We start from the raw sequence: 25,253 nt of genomic DNA, 5'->3' as shown, positions 1-25,253 counted from the left end.
ATTATCTGAGGATTTTCATGCGTTTATAGGAGATTTTTAAAATTGCACGTATTGTGAAAAAATATATACAAAGTATAACATTTAGTACACTTTCCACCGAGGTTTAATATTTTTTTAAACACGAATTTGCATAAAATTCCTCTAGTGAACACCAGCAGAAAGAAAATTTTAAATATCTCAAAAATTGTTTCCATTTGCAATAAAGTGGCTGCACTCGAAGTAAAGTTATACTTCTCGACAGAGTCGACTCTTCGTTTATGAAAAATGCATCGAACCAAAAATAGCACGAACTAAACAACGAAAGAAACGGATGAATAATATGAAGAATTGTGCAATGAAACCACTTAAAGCGAGACACAAATCAAACGAAAGTTATAAATACGACTTGTCAAAGTCTTAAAGTCTCAAAGTCATTTGGTTAAAGTGTCATTTTCGTTTTTTCTTTCATTTATTATAGAACGATTTCTCTTCTTCGGGGACCAACTAGCCAGTGGTGCTTATTCTTCCCTCGCGCACTTCTCTCTTTCTCGCGTTCCCTCTCTTTGCTTTGCCTGGAAAAATAAGAATAGCTCTCCACTCCTTTTCATCCGTTTGTTCACCGACGAAATCCTCGGAAACGTCAGTTACAATCGTTCCTCGGCAACGATAACATCACGCCTCGATGCTGATCCTCGAACATCATACACGCGTACGTTTCGCGCTCTGTTTTTAAAGCGTTTCGCCGCGGATAGTTTTAGATCGATCGGCATCGCATCATCGATCAATAATGAAGCAAGCGAAAATCTATGGAGCCGTGAGATTCGATCCACGAGTGAAGGGGTCCAGTGAATGAGATTGAACAGGTGAAGCTTCGATTAAACTTGAAATTTGCTGAGAACTGGTTGAAATTGGAGTGAGGATAGACAAACGGTTTGGGAAATTCGTGACGTAAGAGATAATCAGTTATAGGTAGAACAGACGTTCATGATTGCATACTAACATCTTCCAGATTTCGACGCAAGTTTGAAAACGTCTGACGAGGAGACAAGTAAAATTAACAAACTGGAAAATGGTCAAGGTGTGATCATGTGGATGCTACGATGATGTCATCAAAGCTTAATTAAGTAATCTCGCAGAAATCAATTTTTTCCTCGACCGGTGAAAAGCAATAAAGTCTTTAAACCCAGGGCCAATTATTTTTCTAGTTTTTAAACAAAACACTATCCTAAATCTTGCAATCCTTTATCTAAATAAATTTTATCGTCAACATTTATAAAGTTTAGTAAATGAAAAGAGATTTTAATAGAAGGAACTCTAATAAAATTTTTAATAAAAACACAATTTTAGGGGAAAAAAAGCAAAGAATTTCACATCTACATAATTGAACATGACATTAAGAAATATTCGAAAGCATCAACTGGATATTACATGATTAAAATGACGTAAGAAAAACCACTTTCTCCCATATAATCGACGTCCGTTTAATTTTTAAATAAATCACCTTTTATCACTACCTTATTAAATAATTCCAACCTAACATCGTCTTCCAAAAAGTTTAATAAAACAGAAAAATCTCGAATCAAGAAAATTAAGAAAAAAAAAGACAAAAGAAAAAGAATCTCACGATCTAGCTATCATTAAAAAATACTTGAAATAATATGAAACAGGCTTCACATCAAGAGTACTTTTTCCAAAGTAATCGGACTGTTCTTAAAGAGCATCGCTCGATTAATTCCTAAGGCTTGAAAGGGGAAACACGGCTCGTACGTTCGTTTGACTTTGTTGGATCCCATCACCTCCACGGGGTGTCGCTTTCAGTCCCTTGGCCAAGACAGGGGCCCGAGGCCCCAAGCAGGTGTAACACGGCGTTTCCATTCACTGTGACGTGGTGCCGTGGAACGGACCAGTGTGCACGTTTCTTACGTCTTCGAAGGAAATCCTTTTGTTTGCTCTGCCTTGACAAACACTGGCTCGGCTACCGCAAGAGACGTAGACGATTTCTGAAAGATCAGCAACTGTGTCAAAAAATGCATACACGCGGTTTTGTTACGAAGAACAAAAGTGATTATTGACAGCGGAACCTGTCAATCCGTGATAATTGGGTACTGATAATTGACACTGTTCGCTCTTCGGTAAATATTATCGTAGAACAGCATTCAACGAATAGAGCCTTCTTGTTTTATTGTCTGACAGTGGTGGAATGCTAGAGAACAGTCGCGCTTGCTTGTGGTGTTTAATCGTGATACGCGACACAGTCGTACGACGATGAGAATGTAAAATGTGAGAGAAGTGAAAATGTGATTCGTCGATGTATTGAAGAGTCTTCGTGCGAGAGTTTGCATCCGCGACACGTTGAAAAGGAAACGGTCGTAATGGTTTTCTTCGGGAGAAAGGAAAAGATAGAAGATCGCCGATTGTTGGCCAGCATCGACGCCGTGAACGGCGCCAAACTATATCAAATAGAAAATGGTAATGACACGATGAATTTTAGTTTTCTATTGAAATTCGAGGAATTTCATAATGTCTTCTTTATGAAATTATGTTTTTTAGTTTTTCTCGAGTTGTACTGGAGTACTTCCCGCTTCGCAAACGAATTCCTTGCCCGATTGTACCTAAATATTATTCCTCTGCATTCTAATCTTCGGAATCCAGTCTTAAATCGAAATATCTTTGCAGTCTCGTCATAGCCTTGCCTCTATTTTTATTTCTTACGTAAGATCAATTAAAGTCTCGAGATAATTTTAAACAGAAAAGAATTCCAAAAGTAGGAACGAGCTTGACCAAACTTCTAACTTTAACTCAAACCTTCATTTCTTTGTATCTCGCGTGTGAAATTGATTGAAAACTCTTGAATAAAATATTTTCTACATCAACATATAAAACCCAACATTCTGCAAGAGAAAGAAATTTAAGACAGATTTGGTATAATTATAATTTTACTTGTCAGATGTGAATTACAATCCTATTTCCATGATCTCATATTAATGTTCGAGATCTTCCTTCTGCCGTACATGTACGAACAGACTGGTTTAAGAACTTTTTTCGGCTGTAAACTAGACGAGAAATAGGTCGAGGCGTTCTGGAAAGACGATACGCGATGGCGTGTCTATGCACTCGTTGCTACTTGCACGCATTTATCATACAAACCGTCCCGTCGTCGACGTCGCTTATCGTCCTATGTTCGAGTGGTCAGTTACTGTTTATCAAAACCACTCGAACTTGGAGAACGTCTCGTCTTCGATAATTAAATGTCACAAACATATAGACAGAACCGGTTCGACAAACTACCCCTTCAGATAAAATTATCGTAAAGCAGATACGATAATTATAGATGAAACACTTTGCGTTTAAAAATACCTTCCTCGTGTTTTATACGTCGAAAATATCGTCTCAGGTGATTCATGTCAATTTCCATTTGAAACGGAATCCAATCTGATTCCAGTGCCTCCGAAGACACTTCTATTTCTATATGTCACGTTAAAAATAATTCGTTCGCTAAAGAAATATTTTATAGATTCTTCAAGGATGTACTGTAAAAGTTAAATTATGAATTTTTAAATAAATACAATATCGATAGACTTTAAAAGTAATGGAATAATTGGTTAATTTACGTAACAAATAAACAATAGAACCGTTTGTTTTTTTTTTTTTTTTTTGTTCTATGTTTGAAACACGAACAAGGTCGTACCTGTCTCATTCATAATTATCCTAAACGTTGTCTCGTGTTGAGAATTGTTCAATGAAGTAAGGCCGAACGAGAGTGAAAAGGTAAAACGAAATCTGTTTATGACTCTAATTAGTCCAGGCACTTGCAAATGAATTCAATGTTAATTGACACTATAGCTGTTGTTAACAGCAGGATGATTCTTTGGTCCTTGAGCTTGCTCCAAATTACTATAACACGAAGTATATTTTACTTCAGATTGATTATGAATATCGTATTGCTTGAAATTGAAAATCGATCGAGTACCTGAGTCTTAAATTCTGATTAATTAGCCTCTTGCAGAAATAAGACCATCATTAATATAAATAATATCTAAATTTATCTAATATTTATAAAGAAAATGCTTAATAAAATCTTGAAGAAAATGTTCCTTTATATCCCCAGAATTTTATTACTATTTCGATCTCGATTAAACTAATATTTGCAAAAGGAACAGTTTCTTCAGCTGTAACATTTATTATTTATTTTTCTTTCTGCATGCACGCAAGTTGCACTAATATACAGTGGCGAGCGAAGAAAATAAATCAAAACATTTTGATTTCATAACTTGTGTGAAACATGTACTAATATTATTATACTGTGAAACGAAATAAAAATAGGTTCACATTCAATATCGAACTGTTAAAATATCTAACAATAAGTTAAATTACATTGTCAGAAGTAGCAATGTTCCATGTGTAATACTTTAAGACCATAGATAATTATTTTTCATAAATAAATAAAAATATACTTCATAAAACTACGAGAAATCATACATGTAATGCATATTTTTCTTCAATTTACTATGATTTCACAAAACTAACGTTTTGTAAAATCATTGTAAAATAATTAAACGACAGACGTTTATATAAATTTAAAAAAAAAATACTAAACTAAATCTTTATTTCATTGTCTAAATATCAGAATAAATATTGTAATTCATTTCATCATCCAAAGAATAGAATATTTAAATGCAATTATCTAGCCTACACTTTGAAATATTGAAAATATCAAATAGAGATCGAAATTAGCAGGTTCTTTTCGTTTTTAAAAAAAGTTTTGTTCGAACTTATATCGTATAAAAAAATATATTTTTGTAGAACTTTTATGGAAAAAAGTATTATACTTAGAAATACTTTTACAAATACTGTTCTCATGAAACAGATATTTGGAGAATCTGTACAACAAAAGTTTCATCGAAACGAGTTATTTTAGAACATTTAGTTAAAAATTCATTTTTATATTCGAGCATTATTCATTGAATAATATCCAGCTTTGCTACAATATTTGCTACAAATGTCGAGAAATTTTTTTAATATTGATGAATAAATTATCCATTCATCTAACAGGAAAATTTACATTTTTATATTTTATAAATTCTCTTCTGCCTGAAACTTTTATTTTTAACAATTTATTTATTTGTCTATTTTATTATCGGCACTTCTGACGTAAACGCATTTCTCGAAAAATTCTTGCTTATCATTATTCAAATTATTTTTTATTACTAATTATGCTTATTAAAGTACCACAGTACCGTATATCCTTTGCACATAATATCATAGATGTCCTACAAACGCACGAACATCCGCAGACTAAGAAAGCAACTACTTAAAAACCTTACCGCTGCGTGAATCCTGCTCCTTTCGCATCAACGCTCATTCGACTTCCCGCTTTTCGATCTTTTCACCGAAATGTTTCGTGCTCCGGCACTAGCCACCTGTGGCTGCCCCAATATTGATCCGCCGAATGGCCACACCCGGCATCCCCTCGCATCGCTCTTTTACACCCTCGACGCTCGTGCCGGTAGTGTCGTTGCCCTTCGCGCACGTCCAACTAGCACGGTGTTATGGAAAAGTGCCTGGTCACTGTTCCAGCCGCCTTCATGCACGTACGCGACAACCTGGACGAGCTGGGCAAGGTGGCCGACGACACGGACCTCCTGTTCCTCAAGGGCCTCCTGGACAGCCCTGTGGTCACGTCTCTGGTTAAGGTGAGTGAACGTGCGTTTTCATGCCGGTGCTCTTTCTCGCCACCTCTGTTACATCATCGTCCTTCTACTTCACCGTGAGACTATCTCCAACAACGACGGGCAATTTCAGAAAAGTCTAGAAGAACTTTGTCTGACACTTGTCCCGCGATAACATTCGAAAATGTAATTGCAACGTGTAGAAAATTGATTCGAGGTTAGTTGCGTGGACGTCGTGCGGGCAGACATTTTCTACGACGTGGGCATTGAATTTTCCTGTAACATTCCTGTAATATTAAAATGTTATTTGAGAGTATTTAACATCTACGCACAATTGCGAACTGTTAGTCTCTTGTAATTAGTTAGTCTGTTGTAATTAGTTCCTATCGTTGATTATTATACCTCGCAATTCGCTGGAAGATAGAATTACGAGCAGATTTTATTACGATGTTACCAAGAGTTTTGTTCACTCACCGACGAGTGCAACCATTGCTGGCTCGTAATCGGCTCGCCTGTTTGTTAGATCGTCTATTGCCGCTCGGATGGCTATACGATTTTTTCCAGTGAATATCACGCCGGATTAATTGCAACCATTATTCGCGCGCGTGTCTATTATTTTTGGCACCGGCGAAATAAACAACGATGCGTTGTTGGATCATGCGCGGTGAGGGCAGATGGTTTCGAGGCACATGCACGTGCCACGTGTTTACTACGGCCGGCCGCGACCGCCCGGTTTTACGAGAACGAGACGGTCATTTACGAGAGGTTGCCCTCACGACGTGAACATCTACGACTGTGTGAATCCAACACCGTGAAATGGAAAACGCAACGCGGCCAGCCGTGAGCCCCCTTGGTCACGATCGGTAAAAATCGGCCAAGTGTCATTGAACCCGTTTCATCCATGCTCGAGACTCGTCTGGGGATCGGTTTAGCTAGTCCGTAAAAATAGGAAAGATATATACATGTGTCTGTTACATGCTTGCCGGCTAGAACAGTTTGTTTAGTCTGTCTTTTATTAATCGATCGCTGCGCTTTGTTTAACGTAAAGTTGGATGCTCAACCTTTGGCTACGTTTATTCGTTTTTATGGCTTTCTCCTATTTTTTTCGTTTATTTAGGCTTCTAGCGTTTTTTGTTTTTTTAATGAAGTTGTTAGCTGTAGTTCGATGCACTGAATTTTAAAGGTGTGGATTATTGATAAAAGAAAAAAAAAGAAAAACAGTATATTCTTCTCCATTCTAAATTAAAGATTTTTTTATGGTAATTAAGATACGTCTGATCAAAAAGATTTTGACACAAGAATTCGAATAATTGAATGATCATTAAATGAAAACATTCCTCAAAATTTCTACGATAAAGAATGGACCCAGAAAATATTTTCCTGTGAGAATGATAGAAAAAAAGAAATACGATAAATTATCTAAACAAGGCACCGAATTTCCATAGACAATAGCTTTCTTGAAGAATATTGAAGAATACTTAGAACGACACTCGTTGAAGTGTTTCAATACCTGTCATAGAAAATTTTCCTTTATTCTTTTAAATAAAAATCAGTCACTAGTATATCCTCTGTAATTTTCACGGTACGTTAAATACGCTTCGTCAACCATGTTACCGCTCGTTTTCTACAGTTTCGTTTCAGCTTCGCTATTAAAATTGTAGCAAACGCCTTTTCACTTGGATATCTCCCTCAACTTTTGGTTTCAGCTTCCTGTTCCATCGCAATACCGTTCTTACGTTACGGATGCTTCCTGTCAGCGAACAAAACACTTTCCAAGACTGTGTTCCATTCTTCAGAATACTACTTGTTCTCACGTCCAGCACCCAGTGCTATTATAGAAATTTGTATTCCCCATTGTTGATACTCAGTCCGTTCATTTAGCTCTAGTAATGGCCACTTTCTGTTCCTCTGTTCCGCGTAGAAATTCCGAGTTTACTGAAAAATTATGAACGTTGCGTTTGTAAATAATTCATGTGTATTACGTGGACGTTTTCAAACAGTTCAATCAAGCGAGAGCTGTCAGAGTTTGGCGTCGTAAATTAAACATGAGACACGTCACTCGGAGACGTATAAATCTTGCGAGATTCAATTTTCGCAGATTTCCAGTCGTCGAAGTGACGCTGGGATTGCAAATATCCGGACTTGGTCGAGCACGTGAACACTAGGAAGAAAACGATCGGGGTGATGTCGTTGTTTACCTACGTCGATTGCTCCAAGAATAAGAAGTGGAAGTACTCAACTTGAAAGTAAAGATCCTCGCAATTTTATGTCGCTCATTCTGACAGTGGCTACAAAACAATTTTCAATAATTCCTGACGTATTTTTCATTTCCTTTTTACATTCCTACGAGAATATTAATTTTGCATCTACGGTGTTCCTACTTCTGTATAGTTAACAAGTTTTCAACCTTAATTCTCTCAGGAAACGAAGCGTTCATCACAACGTTCACACATCTTGTTATTCTTGATTTTCATTTTATTTTGAATCGTAGAATCTTCCTGATTACTTTTCTGATACTACATGTGATAGATCATTGGAGAAATTTGCGATATTGCAGAAATATTTCCAACAAACTACTTGCTTTAATCAATCCAATCATTCTCAATCTCTTTGCCTTACAATCGTTACATTAAAAATTGAATATTTTCAAAATACTCTCATCAATATGTTTGTTAAAAAAAGTCCAACTAGTAAATTATTACAAAAGTTTGCATCGTAATGCAATAATAAATTCTCAACAAACTATCTGCTATAACCAACCTATTCTCAACTTACTTATTGTACAATGTTCGCTTCACTTACAGCCACTATGTTCATCAACAGTTAAAAACGCTCTCATCAACGTGTATATTAATACTGATTCCAGTTCTCGTCACAGCACGATCATTTTCGTCCAAAGGTGAGCGAATATTTATTGCAAACGAGCAATTCTTACGGAATTCGAGTAGTATGGGAACGCTGGAACACGAAAACGTCGGCTCTGATCGACGAAATTTTCGAAACTGAGCTTCTTTTCGAAACGCGCTGCTTGCGTCACAGCCGCGTGAAACAGCTGCATTATTTCGGTCGTGACATAGATTTCCCCGTCGAACTATGGAACAGCGTCGGCTCTTCAGCGAAAAGGTTAGTATCCGTCGATCGGTGTAAATTCAGCAGTGTGACGCGAACGTAACGCACGTCACTTTTTCGCCTGATCGTTGCTCCGTTACGTAAGCATTACAACACATTTGCAAATATTTTCTCGCCGCACTTCGAGCTTCTTCGTTTGTACGATGCGTTTCATTAATGTCGAGACTTGTCGATTAATGATTTTCAATGCTCCGTAAATAGATACATTCGTTAGGTAAAATAGGTGTACGTCCAAGTCCAATTGAAGAGATTTTTAAAGAAACTAAAAAAATATTTTGACAAATTTGATAGTTTTAGTCAATATTTAGTCAATATTCATTTTTACATAAATATTTCAAAATAATTAGACTGTCTGACTGGTGATCTTTCAATAAGTACTTCAATTATTTTACAATCTCCTAATAAGCTGGAACAAATCCCAGCACGTCGAGTTCATCCTCGATAAAAAAATCCAAATTCCAAACGAAGAAATTTCAAAATAAGATTTTATATTCAACACTCAGTGTCGCGAAATGGAGGAGAAAGCGTGATTGAAAGAGTTGAGTATCTTCATTTGATGTCACCCAACAGATCGAGTTCTTTTTTTCGAAATTCTTGGAATTGCAAAAGAGAGAAACTTTCGGTCTGTAAAAATACTCGAAAACAATGGCGTGAAAGATCTTTGAAGTTCAGCGTATCCCGTAAAGTTTTGGAGTTGGTTGGTGTCCGTGACCCAGAACCGTTCGATTTATCTCGTTCTCGATCGAGTGCACGCAACCGTGGCTTTCCTGCGAGACGTTAGGGCCCGACCACAGCCATACATACACCCTGACACACCTGCTGGGCCCACATTCCATTCTGTTCCTTAGGATCGGCAGGTACAAGTCCCTCTTGGTGTCGAGAAGTCGTTAAGAGGCATGTGTCGGTTTCCAATTCGAGACAACAATGGGGAACGTTGACAGACGCGATGAAGCGTTGCTTGAAAATCGTCGAAAACAACCGTGAAAACCGAGCCGCCAAACAACCAAACGTTAAACGGCTAATATGGGAAGAATCCGAAAGAAAAGTGTGAGAACTTTGAGATTTTCTCATGATGATTTTTCCTCGGGTATTTTTGTTTGATATATTTTTAAATGTCCGTGAAAATTGCTAGTGTGTTTGAGGAGCCTCTTAATGACTCAGCGAAACATCGTTAGGTCGATCTAATTAGGCCAAGAAGTCCGAGTAATAGGAAAATTTCCACTATAATAGAATTATATTGTGTACCAAGGAAAAATTCGGAGACGAAAGCAGAGCGAATTTCACGAATTGTCATTGATTTGCTTGTTAATTTCACTCACAAAGCTCAAAGTTCAAAGCTAATTAAAAGGAAAAACTCTCGTAAATCTTCCATCCGAGCAAGCAGAAATAATCGAGAAAAATATTACAAAAACATGCATACAGAGTACCAAAAGTGAGATATGTGTTGCAACATTTAAAATGTTGAATGTTCACGAGCGTTTGCGCAAACATGAATTTCCATAAATCTATTCCCACATCTATTAATATTTATTTTTTCTTTGTCTAGTACAGGGTGGCCACTGAAAAACTGAAGGGTTCGAAAAAGTCATAACTTGTTCATTTTCTCTTTTCGTGGATTATAGAAAAAAAATACTGAAAAAAATCCATTAATTATATTTCCAAATAAAATAATAAAACATTTAAAAACATGTGTTTGTAAAAGTTATTTTTGTTTCATGTCATTCAGTCTTTCAGTGACTACCCTATATAGTGTTGGATGACCAACCCGGACAATATTGAATGTGTGCAAATACTGACAATAAACTAGCAACAATCCACATAAAAGTGGACTGTGAATAATTAGTCATAAGAACAAGATCCAATAGTTGGTCATCTATGCTCCTTCCCCTTGACGATGATAACCAAATATATATAAGGACATGCTTTAGAGACATTCTGATTCTTAAAACATTCTAAATCATTATAGAGACTATCCAATATCGCTAACTCTTAAAACATTCTAAATCATTATAGAGACATTCAATATCGCTAACTCTTAAAACATTCTAAATCATTATAGAGAACATTCTATATCATTAAGAGCATTAGACATTCATCATATTCTAAGACATTCTAAATCATTGTATACCATCCTATTTCATACACGACCACGACTGTAAGGGAATAAACTCTTCTAAATTGTAAGCGTGTTGACTCCATTACACGAAATCCATGACACAATAGTGTCTCCAAATTTTACAAATTTCACATGTGAAAAAGGGAACCGAACTGGAAGACAGCACCAGAATGTTTCATCAAGAGGAAAAGTTCTCACGACTCTCTCGCTCCAAACTAATATAACAAACTCCACTTCCTTTTTCCGCGTCTCATTCCGCCCTGTTTCGTACAAGCACCTTACAAAGTCCACCGAAAAGCGGAAACCGCGAGGGTCCTCCTCGCGAACAAAGCCACTTCCTGCGAAGGGAAGAAGTCGAGGCAAACCGTGAATCAGGCGGTCGCGCGCCAGCGGCGCCGGAAATCCATGGCTGGCGAACCATGCCCCGTGAATAATCCGAGCACGTTAATTGACAAATCGCCGCGACTGCGGCTCCTCTGATATCCGGCGTAATTGGCCGCGACCCCGGGAGGTCCTGACCAATTGGTCCAGGGTCGAACCCGAGTCATCGTTTACGACTCGCTCGCGCGCTCCCGCAGAAATCGCGAGGCAGCGTCGCGTGCGCTCGCGTACACACACGCATCGTTACGATGTAATTTCAGCTGGCTTTGTAATCGCGCGAACGGGGTGAACGTGTACGACACTGACGCACGTGTAAGTGACAGGGACGTAGCTGACCATGCGAGGTCCCGCGACCTATTTCGAAATTGCTGGAAGAAGAGATTTTGTAAATTATTTTATTGTTGTGACACGTGTAACTGACTAGCCGTGATCTGTGAAGTCGCATGACGTATTTTGAAGTTTTTTTTTTTTTAAATGTAAATTATTTCATGTCGATGGAACTCGTAAATTTGGAGTAATGGTTGTGACATTGACGCACGTGTAAGCGACGGAGACGTAACTAATCGGATGAAATTCCACGACGAGTTTTGGAGTTGTTTGAAGAAGCAGAGATTATTTGTGTAAATTATTTTGTTTGTGAGAATAGAGATTATTATGAGGAATGATAAGAAAAAGAATTATGGAGTTTTAAGAAGATTCATTAGAGAAACCAATGAATTGAGTAAATTTTAGTAAATTAGTCCTAGCTTTAGATTAATGATTATTTCATTCTTTTCGTATTTACAAACTAAAGAAATCTCCGTAATAATTCAACTATTTAATTAGTACGTTTGTCACAAACCTTTCTTCAGAAATCAGAATTCTGGAATGATTATATACAGTGAGCATATAAATAAGAAAATGTTTGCTCGAAAATTCTAATTATACTATGAAACAGAAATCATTAGAAGAGAACCATTAAACGAGAACAATTAAAAGAAAGAAATAGAACTGTGTCTCTTTCTCGTTGCTTCTAAAAAATTCCACAGTTAGACTTTATCCCTTTGATAATTCATTTCTTAGAAAGTGGAAGAACATTTAACAAAGACACCGTGTCGTCACGAATTTTCAAAAATATTTTACGCACCGAGTTAATGTTGCTTCAGCCTGATGGCCGTCTTGAACACCGGAGCCATACGATCCCGTTGTATCGCATAACGGATTATTGAGTATCTTGAGAAGGATCTACCTGTGTCGCCAGATCAATAAACCGATCGGTGTCGATGACTGTGTTTCTTTTTTTTCTTTTTGCCACACGACTATTATATTCATCGATCTAGCTGCAACGTCGATCAAGTTGCATAATTCCAGAGATCAACGACACGTACGTTATAAATTCCCACTCGATCGAGAATCGACGGAGAATCGTACGATTAAAAGGCAGACTAACTACGAAAATATGTCCAAGGACAAGAATGAAACGAAAGTTACGAGTCTCTGTATATGTGCACGTGCATGTGCGAGTGTATACTTTCACGCAGAAATAACGTAGGGAATAGGAATGCTCGCGTAGTAAGAGAGTATACCTATCTACCTCTTCTAGATGGAGTACCTAAGATATTTAACATTCCTCGCAACGAGACACGTTCGCGTTTACACGTTGGCACTCCCCTTAAACATCGCCGCTTTCCCGTGTTGAAAGAAACGTTAGAATTTCCGACAATGATACCAGCCAGATAATAATATTATCGTGTAACCAGCAAGTATAACATGGTCTACTTGCTCCCAACACGTCAATCATAACTATAGGTTACTTTTAATCACACAATTGGTAGAATTATTTCAATCGAGGAATAAACTTCGTTTATAATTGATAATTGTGTCATTTCACTTTTCTAACGCCAAAGTATCTACTATCTATGAAAATAACAAACACTCAGATAAATTTCTTGAGCGGTCACTATTAATTTTCAAAATTTCAGAAATTCTGTCGATCATAATCTTTCAGGTTTCCTTCTGAACTTCGTCCCGTTCCAACCGTCACTATTTTGACATCATTCTAAAAATAATTTTGGAACATGCTGTCCAATTAACTTCGAAAGAGTTCATCTATCTTCTAAAAAAAAAAAAAAAAAAGAAGAGTAAGAAGGTTTCGAAATTTCCATAAAATATGATCAAACCGATCAACTAATAGAATACAACTTTCAACGAACAAATGATTCACATTTGTAGAATCATTTACAACTACCAGCCAAATTTTTAAATAATTGAAAAGGAAGCACAATATGATCACTTTTTTCTTCGCGATCAGTCAGTCGACGTGATGTTTGAACAATCGCTAGAAGTATTTGGAAGAGATATTTTCGAAACCTCGGAATTACCATTTTACGGAGGGGAGCAAGTAGAATGGGGTTTGAAACAGGCACGTAGACGGCCCTGCGTCGAACGTAGCGGAGTGTTGCATACCACATCTGCGAAGAAGGGCCCCCACCTGTTTTAGACTGGCCGACTGAACGAGCTGGCTCGAAGGTGGGGACGAAAGAAACGTCAGTAGGCGCGGCAGTTTTCTGACGCCGCTTACCTAAGTAACATACGTCGTGTGCTTGTCGTTCAAGTCGCGTTTATTCCTTGTGGCAAACCCCTCTCGTCGAGCTTCTCTCGTGGCCGTTTACCCCGTCAGTTGTCGCCGCGTGAGTGCACCCTCCACGGCCCTGGCCGATCGATACGGCCAACTCCAGCTCCAGGACGGCGGCCAGCTCGTTCTCCAGAATAGAACGGCCTAACTGACGGTGACAGGCGACCTCTGCCTCGGCGTTTCTCCGCTGTAAGTCAGGATATCCGTGGAAAAATCGTTGGAGAGGTTTGTTTCATCATTCGGAGGTGTTGTTAGTGAGTTTTGGATGGAAATCTGGATGGTTGGGAGAGCTAGGCGAATGGAGGACTGCTGCTGCTACTGCTACGACGACACGTGAGATCGAGAGAAAGCGTGATTTGTTGCCCGTTGTTGGCTCCTTTTGGCGTCCGTGGTCCGTAGATCTTGAAGTTGAGAGTAGCTCGATATCGAGGCAAAACTATACTGCGATACATCAGTCGTTCTTCTTTTGTCAAGTGCGTATATCATTTGTGTGATTCTTTTGGAGAGAGGGAATTTGGAGTAAACATTTTGTTAAGGGGAGATCTACTTGCTGTGCAATTAGAAAAGAAAAGGAAGCAGAGGAATATTGTGGTCGATCTATATTTTAATCCGTCGTCCTGTGTCGCTTGTTAATTTTATTTAACGCTAAAACTACCAAAACGGTCAAAATGTCCAATTTATAATTTTTTAGATTTTTAATTCTGCGAATTTACAATGTTACTTTTTTTTTAGAAGTTCGAGTGGTTTTTGTAAAATATATGAATGAAAGTTCGTGTTCGTTATCGTATTATAAATCTTTTCCTTGCATTCTAATTTTTTTTTTTTAGTCAATTTTTATATTTTAGTTCGCGGTAGTTCTAGTGTTAAAAATTCAAGGGACAGTAAAATTCTAGACTAGTATTATTTTTATATATACTTGTGAGATTGAAAGTGAAATTTTTTAGTATCTTCGTTCACTATGTGATTCCTTGGAAATAGAATATATGGAATTTTGAAATTAGTTTTGAAAGAAGATCCATTACTTTCCATTTCCACTTGAATTGATTTTAAAAGAAGATTCGCTGCTTTCTGTTCACTGGAAGCAAGTGAACGACAGTCAACAAGTTTCTTGCAAGTCATACAAATTATAATGATGTTTAACGATTTTATTTGATTCTCGATTGACAATTTCAAATCGAGAGGCACGTGAAGATAAGAAAAAGAGGCATAAAATTGCCACGCAGTTGTTTGAATCGTGGCAATGATGAAACGCCTAGTTATTGATATATGTAATGAGCGAGTCGCTGTTTGTTCTTCGAGCGCAACAATCCTCGTGTTCGTTTCGTGAGAGGTTTTTTTCAGGGACGTCACGGAAGAACAGGAGAATTCATTATAGGCTGCAACGTTCGTTGAACGCCAGCTGTTCTACCATCGTTTCCATGATAAATGCCGTGTAATTCATGCTCACGACAATGGCAATCTTGCGACATATGGAGAAATTACCTTCACATAACGTAAAACTTCAATTTTAATTTTCACTCGTGGTTAATTGTTACATCTTCCCCTCCAATCTTCTCTTCAAATTACACAGAAATAATTACACTTTGCAATCCTCGATTTTTATATTTCAATCTTACAGACGATTTTTTTCATCTTTTAAGACAACGTCGGGAAATTAAAGCAAGAAATGCAGGTAAATTCGATCCAAAAATGGCCCACAGAATACAGCAAGGTCAATTTTCATTGCTTGATATATTTTTAAAATGATACAATTATTAATTTCGAAGCAATTTATTTCGAGAATAAATTTTCAAACGTAGGGAAGATGAATTTTCATTACTCTTTGGAAAACAAGACACTCTCGAAGATTGAGATCGTTTATCCAAATAGGAAGTTAATGTTTCATAAGGAGTTAATAATTCATAAGGTAGTCGAACATTCTAACACGCGTTAATAAAAACAATTTGTCGAATTTTGACATCCGCACTCGCCTTTCAATAAATCACACACTGTTTTCCCACGTTTTCACGCAAAACACGACTTCAATCGTGTTCTTTGATGTCTCTTGCTTCGTTAGTTGATTTAGTGTTGCCTGTGCAAGTCGCGTAGCCAGAGAAACTCCAAATCGAAGATCTTGCGAAAAGCTCGCCAGTTTTTAATGCTCCCTTTCCAAGATGTACAATTTTTTGCGAAAGTCTGTATCGTGTCGCAATTCGTATGTTCGATGCTGTAACGAAATCTATGCACATGTATTAACGCGAATGATTCGACGATGAATCACTCTGGCCGTAGGAAACACAGCGACTTCGACGGCTTCGCGAATTTTCTAAAGTAAATGAGTCACATCGAATTTTCATGAAATGCAAAAAAGAATTTTTTGCGTTTCAACTGAATCTTGATTAACCTGAAATATGGTCGAACATTTTGGTAATGTTTTCTCTGTCGATAATGGTTAATTAAAAATTGCTTTCGTACGTTTTACATTTACCTCGTACAGAATAGTTAAAAATTAAGTTTAACTGCTTGATTTTTTTGACGACAACCTTCGTCTTTCATTTCAAGAAAAGTTTTAGAAATAATTATTACTTTTGGCCTCTAGTTATTTTGGAAATAACTCGTTGTTAGGTGTTTGCATTTTATCTGTGACTCTTTACCGTTCAGTATTCTCGTAGTGAGAATACTGTTAAAATATTATGCAAATAAAATTCTATTATAATTTTCGTACGTTTCTTTCAGTTTTTTTTTTTTTAAGAAATAATTCTAAAAGGTGAACGATTATTCGCAACTCGGCGTGCACCGTCGCGGCGTTCAGGTATCAAGCATTCTCGAAGGTGGCTCTGAAACACTGAGAACGACCTACTTTCGTAATTACTCTTTCATTGTTGTAACGTTGCATTGGCTGGTTCAATGTAGAGTACACTAGCCTTACGTGGTCGACGCTAATCCAATCAAACCTCGTTGACACCGGGTCATCGTTGCACAATGATAATTTCACGCTCTTAGGTGATAAATCGACCAAAAATTCTTGCAGTTTTTACCATAAAACTGTAGATATACCCTGTAATTTTTCTATAAATATAAAACGAAAAAAAATTGAAATATTCTTGTCGTCGCATGTTGCAAAACAATTGGAAATATTCTTTTAAAAATCGCTCTAAAGATTGTCGATCCGAGAATCTTCGTTTCTCTCGAGTTGTGCAAGGGATACGAGAAGCAACCATGGTACCTCGTACGGTGAATTTAATGCGGAAACCCGTTTCGACTTTCACAACTGGCGATGGCTAAGCCGTTCACTGTTTGTGGCTTTGGCCATACGTTAACACACAGCCCAGAAAGGAGATTGAAAAAATGTTGGACGAACTCCAGGGACTGATTTATTTCGTCGATAATCTTCTCATCTCCTAAACTGCAAAACACAACTAGTGTAGAGCGTAATATAAATATTTATGCATTTATGAGAAATTTAAATATATATAAATGTGTACAAAAATTCAGACTCCATAATCTAGTAGAAAATTATAATAAATGATTGGGCAGCACAGAATTTCAGTGATCCATTTCAGTCATTTTATTTTAATATAGTTCGAGCATCAATGATTAAATACGTTACGCATCACTTTCAAATCTTCAAAAATAGTTCGAATTAAAAATTAAAATAAGATACGTACATCATACAAAAAAAAAAAAAAAAAATCTAATCTTGATTGAGAGATCTAAAAGATGGTCGGTCGAGTTAGTAGGACGAGACAATGCCTGTACGAAAACCAGTTCTAACAGCCATCGATGCCGTGACTGTTGCAGGTCCAGGAGCGTCTGGAGGATCCTCCACTCCACGTGGAACCGGTATGCTCGTCCATTTGTGACATCGTCGACGAGGTGTGCCACGCACTCCGCTCCTCCAGAGACGAGAACGCACGCGAGCTTGTACGATTGCTGAGGAGCTCGCATCTGAAAGCGCTTCTGGAGACGCACGACGCGGTTGTCAAACGGAAAGAACAGCCATCGAAACCGGAACCACCGCTATTAATAATGCCTACCAACGAGAGGACAGAAGCTGTGAGGATGGTCGGCCTTAGAAGGCAACCTGACGAACCTTTGGTAAGAATTTTTATAGAATTAATGAAAATACACAAAGCTCCAGTGATTAATCAATCTAACTGTAAGTAGTAAATTTACGGTTCCAGAAATTGTTACTTTTTCCAAATCTAAGCTCATAGAGAAAATTTGCGTTAATATTCTGACTACTCATAATGACCAGTAACTCTGACTTTGATATCTTTGTTATAAATCTTCTTCGTGTTACTTGCAATAGACGAGCGAAATTTAATGAATGATATTGGTATATACAGGGTGTTTCGTAACTTGTGGGATCCACTTCGGGAGCTGATTGTACGCCTAAAAATAATGAAAAAAAGTCATATAAATATATGTCCTATCTGTCTTCGTTTATGAGATATAATGAATTTTATAAACAGAGCAAACTCTAGTAAGCTAGTTTTACCAGGGANTGGTATATTCAATTTTCATAATAATCATAATTGGGATGAAGAAAGCCCACATGTTATTGTGCATTCAAGACATCAACACCAATTTAGTTTAAACGTATGGGCAGGAATAATTGATAAATTTTTAATTGGACCTTTTTTTTTATGAGAAACTAACAGGCACAAAAGTAAGTTGATTTTTTGAGCACGCGTTTACACGAAATATTAGAGGAAACTCCAGGCGATATTAGACTTCGTACGTGATTTATGCGTAATGAAGCTCCGCCGCATTTTAGTGGCTAGGCAATTTTTAAATCAACACTTTGCAAATAAATGGATTGGTCGTGGAGGTTCTATTGCTCGTTCTCCGGATTTGAATCCATTAGATTTTCATTTGTGGGGACATTTAAAATCTATCGACAACATCTATACGCAACATCGATTGAAAATGCTGAAATACTACGAAATAGAATGGAGCAAAGCTTCTGACAAATTCGAGAAACACCAGGAATGCTAGAGAGAGTAATCAGATCAATGACAAGACGTGTACAGGCTAGTCTTCAAATGCAAGGTGGTCATTTCGAGCATCTTTTATAAAAGTAATTAAAACAGAAAATTCATTATACGATAGGACATATATTTTTATGACTCTTTTTCATTATTTTTAGGCATACAATCAGCTCCCGAAGTGGGCCCCACAAGTTATGAAACACCCTGTATATAAAAGAAGTATTTCATATGCACCAACTTGATATAATAGAGTTATCAGATAATATAAATAGAGAGACGTGAATATTTGAAGATTTTCAGAATATCTAATTCTGATAGTTTGAAAGCTGAAATATCCAATATGTCCTTGGATATTTAAGACAGGATTCTTAACAGGTTTAGTTTCTTTGTTTGTTTCGTTGGTGAAGAAAGTGACTGACGAAAAGGCACGTCGAACGAGCAACGAAGAAGTATAACTGTTTACACCGACTTTCTCGTTCGTGGATCTAGTTTTAGAGGTTTACCATACCGTCACGTGAGAAAATTCCCATTCTGAGTTGGATTTAATACGCTCGAACGAAGAAAAGACGGAAATGCCATTCGCAGTTCATAAATAATTTGAAAATGTTTATTATCCGTTTGATTCTGATTCGAGGCCACGTGGCCTGTTCGATGAATCTGGCATGTTGTTTCAAACCAGAGGCAAAAGTTTTCAGCTTTATACCGAGTAAAGAAAACATTTTAACAGAAATGGTATAACATACAATCCTCCCCTTATGTTGACTCTTAACATTTTGCATTCCGAAAATTCATATAACGACGAGCAATAAAATTTCCTGGAAACCAAGGATTTTCTTCTGAAAACTAACAGAACGTCACGACTATTGATGCAATAGTTCCTTTTCTCTTTTTCACTTCTTAATGTAAAATAATACGAATCACGTGAGCGAGAATGCCATCAAAATCAATTGAATACATTAAAAAAAAAAAAAAGACGAGATAAATATTGTCGAGACTTGGAAAATCCAACTGATACAAACTAAACTACAAACTACTTTCAATGTTCACGATTTTGTCACATTGTCGACAATAAACGCATTCTCGACAAACGAAAGCACAAAGCCCATGATCTTGAACATTCTCTTCCATTAACATTTGCATACGCAAATGGAAACAGTAAATCTTCACAGGCAAGCGGCATTGCAAGAGTATAACAACAAAAATTGAAACGAACGTAGAATCGTCAACTGTCTCGACAAGAATCGCCGATTGTTCTCCAAATGTACTAAGTAACGAACTTGGTCGCGTTCAACGGAACTCGGACGAGTTTATTTTCATTGGTTGGTTTTCGCGCAGGGTCTGACGGTGCAGGTCGACGAATCTGGCAATTTGATCATCGCCAGGATCCTGGGCGGAAGCACTGCTGCTCGTCAAGGACTTCTGAGAACCGGCGAGGTGATCCTCGAGGTGAACGGAAAGGAAGTTCGCAATCCTGAGGAACTTCAAGAAGCCATTCACGAGGCGAAGGAGAATTTGTCGTTGAAACTTGCACCTGGAGTCGCCTCCGATGGCAATCTACCTGTGAAATCTACGGTAAGCAAATTATGTATAATTTTATATATGGTGAATCTAACGTGAAGAATTTTTCGTTGTTTTTTTGAATCGTTCGTCATCTGTTGATTTGTTTGTCGAATCATTCTTTAATCATGGAATTAAAAATTATAGAGGTGATCAGGTTGAGTGAATGTCAAATGTTCGTCGTCACGTCGTGTCAAATAACATAATTAAAATATTATACATAATATTATTTAATTAATTAAATAATATTTAAATATTATAATTAAATAATATTTAAATATTATAATTAAATAATTTAATAATTAAATAATATTATGTATAATAAATTATACATAATTACATTTAATAATTAAATAATATCAGAATTTAAAAGGATAAAAATAAAATTTTTGAAAGATCGATTCCTTGAAAAGATGATTGCATGTGAAAAACATGAAAGTATAGAGCCACAAAAATATGATTAATCGATTTCTCAAAATCTTCATGATTCTACGTCTATTTGAAATATATAATTAACATTTCCGTTTCTCAACAAAAGATCTCTTAATGCTATTGCATTTAAAATTTTAATACTTTGCTGAATTTATTCAATAGATAAAATATGCTGTTAAAATCTTATGGTAAATATAAAAATTATCATTGAAAGCATAAGTTCTAGCAACATTTTGTGTCTTGCACTAGCTTTGCTTTTCATGTATAAATAAATGATAAAGGTGAATCGAGAAATACGATTCTAAAAATATACTTAAGAATAAACTTTACATTGTATTCTCTGTGATATCAATTTTTCCAATTGATCGTTTCTATATGAATTCTTAAATTATTTTCCTCTTGGTAGTTTTAGACATAGAATTAAAATAGTGAAATTTAGACTAAACTAAATGTTACAACGAAGACATTATGTACATATTTTTGCATCTCTAAATTTTCTATAATTACGTAGAAATGTTTATCTTTTGTTATCTTCAATTTATTTTACATTACAGTGCTATATGAGGGCCCTGTTCGATTATGATCCATCAGAAGACACCTTGTTACCGTGCAAGGAAATTGGACTTCCGTTCCAGAAAGGTGACGTATTGCAAATCGTGGATCAGGCGGATCCAAACTGGTGGCAAGCTCGACGAGTTGAGGGCGAAGGTCTAGGTCCTCCGGGTTTAGTTCCGTCACTGGAGTTAGAAGAACGGAGGAAAGCGTTCGTGCCACCGGAAGCGGATTTCGTACACAAGATTAGCATCTGCGGGACCAAAATCTCAAAAAAGAAGAAGAGGAAAATGTACCAATCAAAGTCCAATGGTGAATTTGACAGTGCAGAACTGCTGTTGTACGAAGAAGTGGCCAGAATGCCACCATTTAGACGTAAAACCTTGGCACTGGTTGGTCCGAGAGGTGTTGGCCGCAGAACATTGAAGAATAGGCTTATAAATAGCGATCCCGAGAAATTTGGCACCATTGTTCCGTGTAAGTGTCATAATTTTTGCATATCGTGAGATCTTGATCAGAATGACAGACAAAATTCATATTGTAAAGTTTTTGGAAACTTCGGAAAAAATTTGGCTTGAAATTTATAATAACAGATTAAACACATAAAATTCAGCTATGTTATACTACGAAACTAGAATTTTGAATTAATATGCAAGAAAACATCACAGAAGTGTATCTTAATTCACTGTGTCGAAATTAAGTCAGAAAAATTGAAAAGACTCTGATAACGTGAACATTATTAGCTGTTAGGACTGCAATATTGATTCATATAGAAATCATATGTTTTTAGATACCTCACGACCACCTAGAGTACTCGAGGAAGATGGCAAAAGTTATTGGTTTACCGATCGCGAATCGATGGAAACGGACATTAGAGAGCATCGTTATCTCGAGTACGGAGAACACGGTGGCCATTTGTATGGTACAAAGTTGGATTCTGTGAGGGAGTTGATCAGAGCTGGGAAAATGTGCGTTTTGGACTGTAGTCCAGCTGCTTTAAAAATACTTCACAACAGCACGGAATTTATGCCCTATGTCATCTTCATAGCGGCGCCAGGAATGGAACAATTGAAATGGTTGTACGATCTGGCGAGATCAACTGGAACTAGCAATCGAAATTTGACGGTAATTATGAGACTGCTATATATTCCTCTCCTTTCTATTATGTATTTTTTGTCATATTCGGTATGAAGAAGTAATTACATTTTGCGAATTGAAGTCTTTATTGAATGTGTAATATTGTTACGATAGAATTGCTAGTATTGTTAATGAATTTTTAGTCAATGAAATCACTGATAAATGTTACATTATTAGTCAATTTGCAACTATTCAAGATACTTTTTTGCCAAGTAGATACGTTTCTGCGAAAAAAAAACGTATTTGAAAATTCAGAGAGCGATTTGCAAATTTCTGAGAATATATTCGAATTTCTCGTACGAAAAATAAGAAAACAAAAAGCCCACTTGGAACGGAGCGAGTCTGTATGCGAAAATTTGTATAAAGAAGAAACACGTATCGACGGCACAGGCCGCGTTTCAAATAAACATAGTCATCAAATTTTTACGATGCAGCCTTTTGAATCCTGCCTGCCAGTCTGTTTGCCGTCGTCATGTAAATACGTATAATTTGCCTATTGTAAATGTATCGCATGTATTTTTGTTCGATTACAGTGATTCAACGATTAGTTTCTTTCTCTCTCCCACGAAATTTTTCTTGCATAAAATTCATTTTCAAATACTGTGTTCTTTATATCCCACGTCGAATATTTTACACGCTGCCCGTCATGTAACTCTCTTCCCTCAATTGACGTAGAGTTCTTTGTTTAATCTTTCGTATGTATTTGATATTGGCTTTGCTAGTTTGACCGCCAGAGTTCCATCAGGTACAGCTCGAGAAGAGCCAGAACACTGGAGTCCCTTGCTTCTCTCTACGAGGTTTGTATTTGCATGTATATGCGTTTTATTTTTTTCTTCTCGTTTTATCGTAATTGCTTGTAGATATATAGTATTATTGCTAGAAATTATCCACTTTACAGAATCACGCGAGATTGATACATTCAAAGAAAAATGGTAACTTGTACAACATGTAAATATAATTTATAATAAAACTCGAGCAGTAAGTTAATACAAAATAAAGAATAAACATTCTCAAAGAAACTGAAAGTTATCATTTTTCTATCAGTATCAAATTTGCGTCAAGCGCACATGAATTAAATGCAATAAGAATTCACTCTTTTTCAAATGTCACAAAGTACAACTTAACTAAAGTCTGTTTCTCACTAACTAGGAAGACGATTTGAAAGCAACATTGGAAGAATCGGCGGCTTTGCAGCGTGCCTACGAGAAATATATCGATTTGGTAATCGTGAACGAAGATTTCGATAATACATTTAGACAGGTAATCGCCGCGTTGGACGCCTTAGCCACTGAACACCAATGGGTTCCAGTAAATTGGATCTATTAAACACCATTCAGATCATCTGAGGGAACAAGTAGTTTCAGAATACACGGCCCAAACTCAGACTTTCGAGCGAAGTAAAGAATTATTGCACTGTTTTCTGTAAAACAGGCAGTGCCGATATACTCGGTATCGAGTGCATCGTTATTATATTTATAGCGTCATATCGCCGTGCAATGGAACAATTTTATGGTCGTACTATGTGTATACAGAGTTTTGGTGTGTTGTGTATATTGTCTTGATCGAATGTATAGATATTTTTAAGCAAATGACGCACTCGAATCGGGCAAGGAAGGTATTAGAAGTCTTCGAGCAACCAGCTGGTTTCTGAAACGAAAGCGACGAACTTCAAACATGCCCATTCTTCTTCTACTTACGATTAGAACAAATACTCGGAGCTATGAAAGCCAACGACAGATAGTATCTCGTGTTACGATGCCGTTTCTAGCAAGTACAATCGTTTAGCATTTACTTTATTTCGTTTTAGGTTTACGAAACGATCCGTTCGCCTTCTAAATTTCATAAATTCGCACACTGAGAACAGAAAGATTTAGTTAGAAATTCGCACGGACATCATTCAAAGATACAAGAAAATGATAAAAGAATAACAGAAAATTAGATACCCTTTGCTAACATAATTTAAAGGCTAACAAAGTGAAAAAGTAGGACAAGTGTATCTTTTTTCTCAAAAATGTAGTTTTTCACGTTAATCGCAGTAGTGTTATAAAAAATTCTCGCATACATTCCCCTTTATTGTTTAGGACAATTAATCGAAAACGGGTCGCGATTAGAGTATACATTATGAACCGCCGTCCAATTATTTTTAGAATACGCCTAGTTTTAATTTTTCTCGAACCATGAGCCTGCATATGTACGTACGTTTATTTAGTTTTCGTCATAGGATGTACTTTTCTTTTATAGAGATATCTATTATATATATATACATATTATACATTATACTATATTTCATGGATCCTGTTTGTACCACTTGTGCACGTTGAACATATTCCTGGCATAGAGTGCCTTAATAGCGCAGCCCTTTAACCGGCTTGCGGCGAAGACCTACTATGTCGAGACGAGATATTCTCAGATACTCGAGAGTTTTACGTAAGACACGTCTAATAACACGTTTTTTCTAATGCTCTGACACGCATACACGCGGAAACATGACCGTTGCACATCATTGTACATGCGTTTAGCCGGAAGTTTCCGATTGTGCCACGTGATATACGGAAAAATAAAGTTTATCGAGCGTTTGTTACGAATATAAATTACTACAACCTTTCTCTATCGCTCCCGTCATCCTCATTTATTTCTCTTGTCAATCTTTCATTGTTTGAAAGTTACAAAATGAAGGACTTAATTTAAAAAATCGTTATTATTATTTTATACTT

At 36.8% G+C, this 25,253-nt stretch overlaps 1 protein-coding gene across 8 annotated transcripts in view; it reads left to right on the top strand.

The window, feature by feature from the left end:
• Positions 1 to 25,115, top strand: part of LOC122537731 (MAGUK p55 subfamily member 2) — a 30,406-nt gene extending 5,291 nt beyond the window's left edge. For 2 of the 8 annotated variants that reach the window (XM_043671164.1, XM_043671161.1), the window contains exons 2-8: positions 5,557 to 5,672; positions 17,669 to 17,965; positions 20,197 to 20,433; positions 21,405 to 21,879; positions 22,193 to 22,527; positions 23,262 to 23,336; positions 23,689 to 25,115. In XM_043671164.1, coding sequence (XP_043527099.1) covers positions 5,557 to 5,672; positions 17,669 to 17,965; positions 20,197 to 20,433; positions 21,405 to 21,879; positions 22,193 to 22,527; positions 23,262 to 23,336; positions 23,689 to 23,865 — 1,712 coding nt within the window. In that variant the 3' untranslated portion in view covers positions 23,866 to 25,115. Of the gene's footprint in view, positions 1 to 1,729; positions 2,449 to 5,556; positions 5,673 to 13,984; positions 14,114 to 17,668; positions 17,966 to 20,196; positions 20,434 to 21,404; positions 21,880 to 22,192; positions 22,528 to 23,261; positions 23,337 to 23,688 lie in introns of those variants that run through there. The other 6 variants (XM_043671165.1, XM_043671168.1, XM_043671162.1 and 3 more) reach the window with 5 other exon arrangements.
• The last annotated feature ends 138 nt before the right edge of the window (positions 25,116 to 25,253 follow it).

This window comes from Frieseomelitta varia, unplaced genomic scaffold (genome assembly GCF_011392965.1).
Source record: "Frieseomelitta varia isolate USP_RPSP 00005682 unplaced genomic scaffold, Fvar_1.2 scaffold_926, whole genome shotgun sequence".
NCBI lineage: Eukaryota > Metazoa > Arthropoda > Insecta > Hymenoptera > Apidae > Frieseomelitta > Frieseomelitta varia.
The sequence above is the reverse complement of the archived record's forward strand: the minus strand, read 5'-3'. Positions and strand labels throughout refer to the sequence as shown.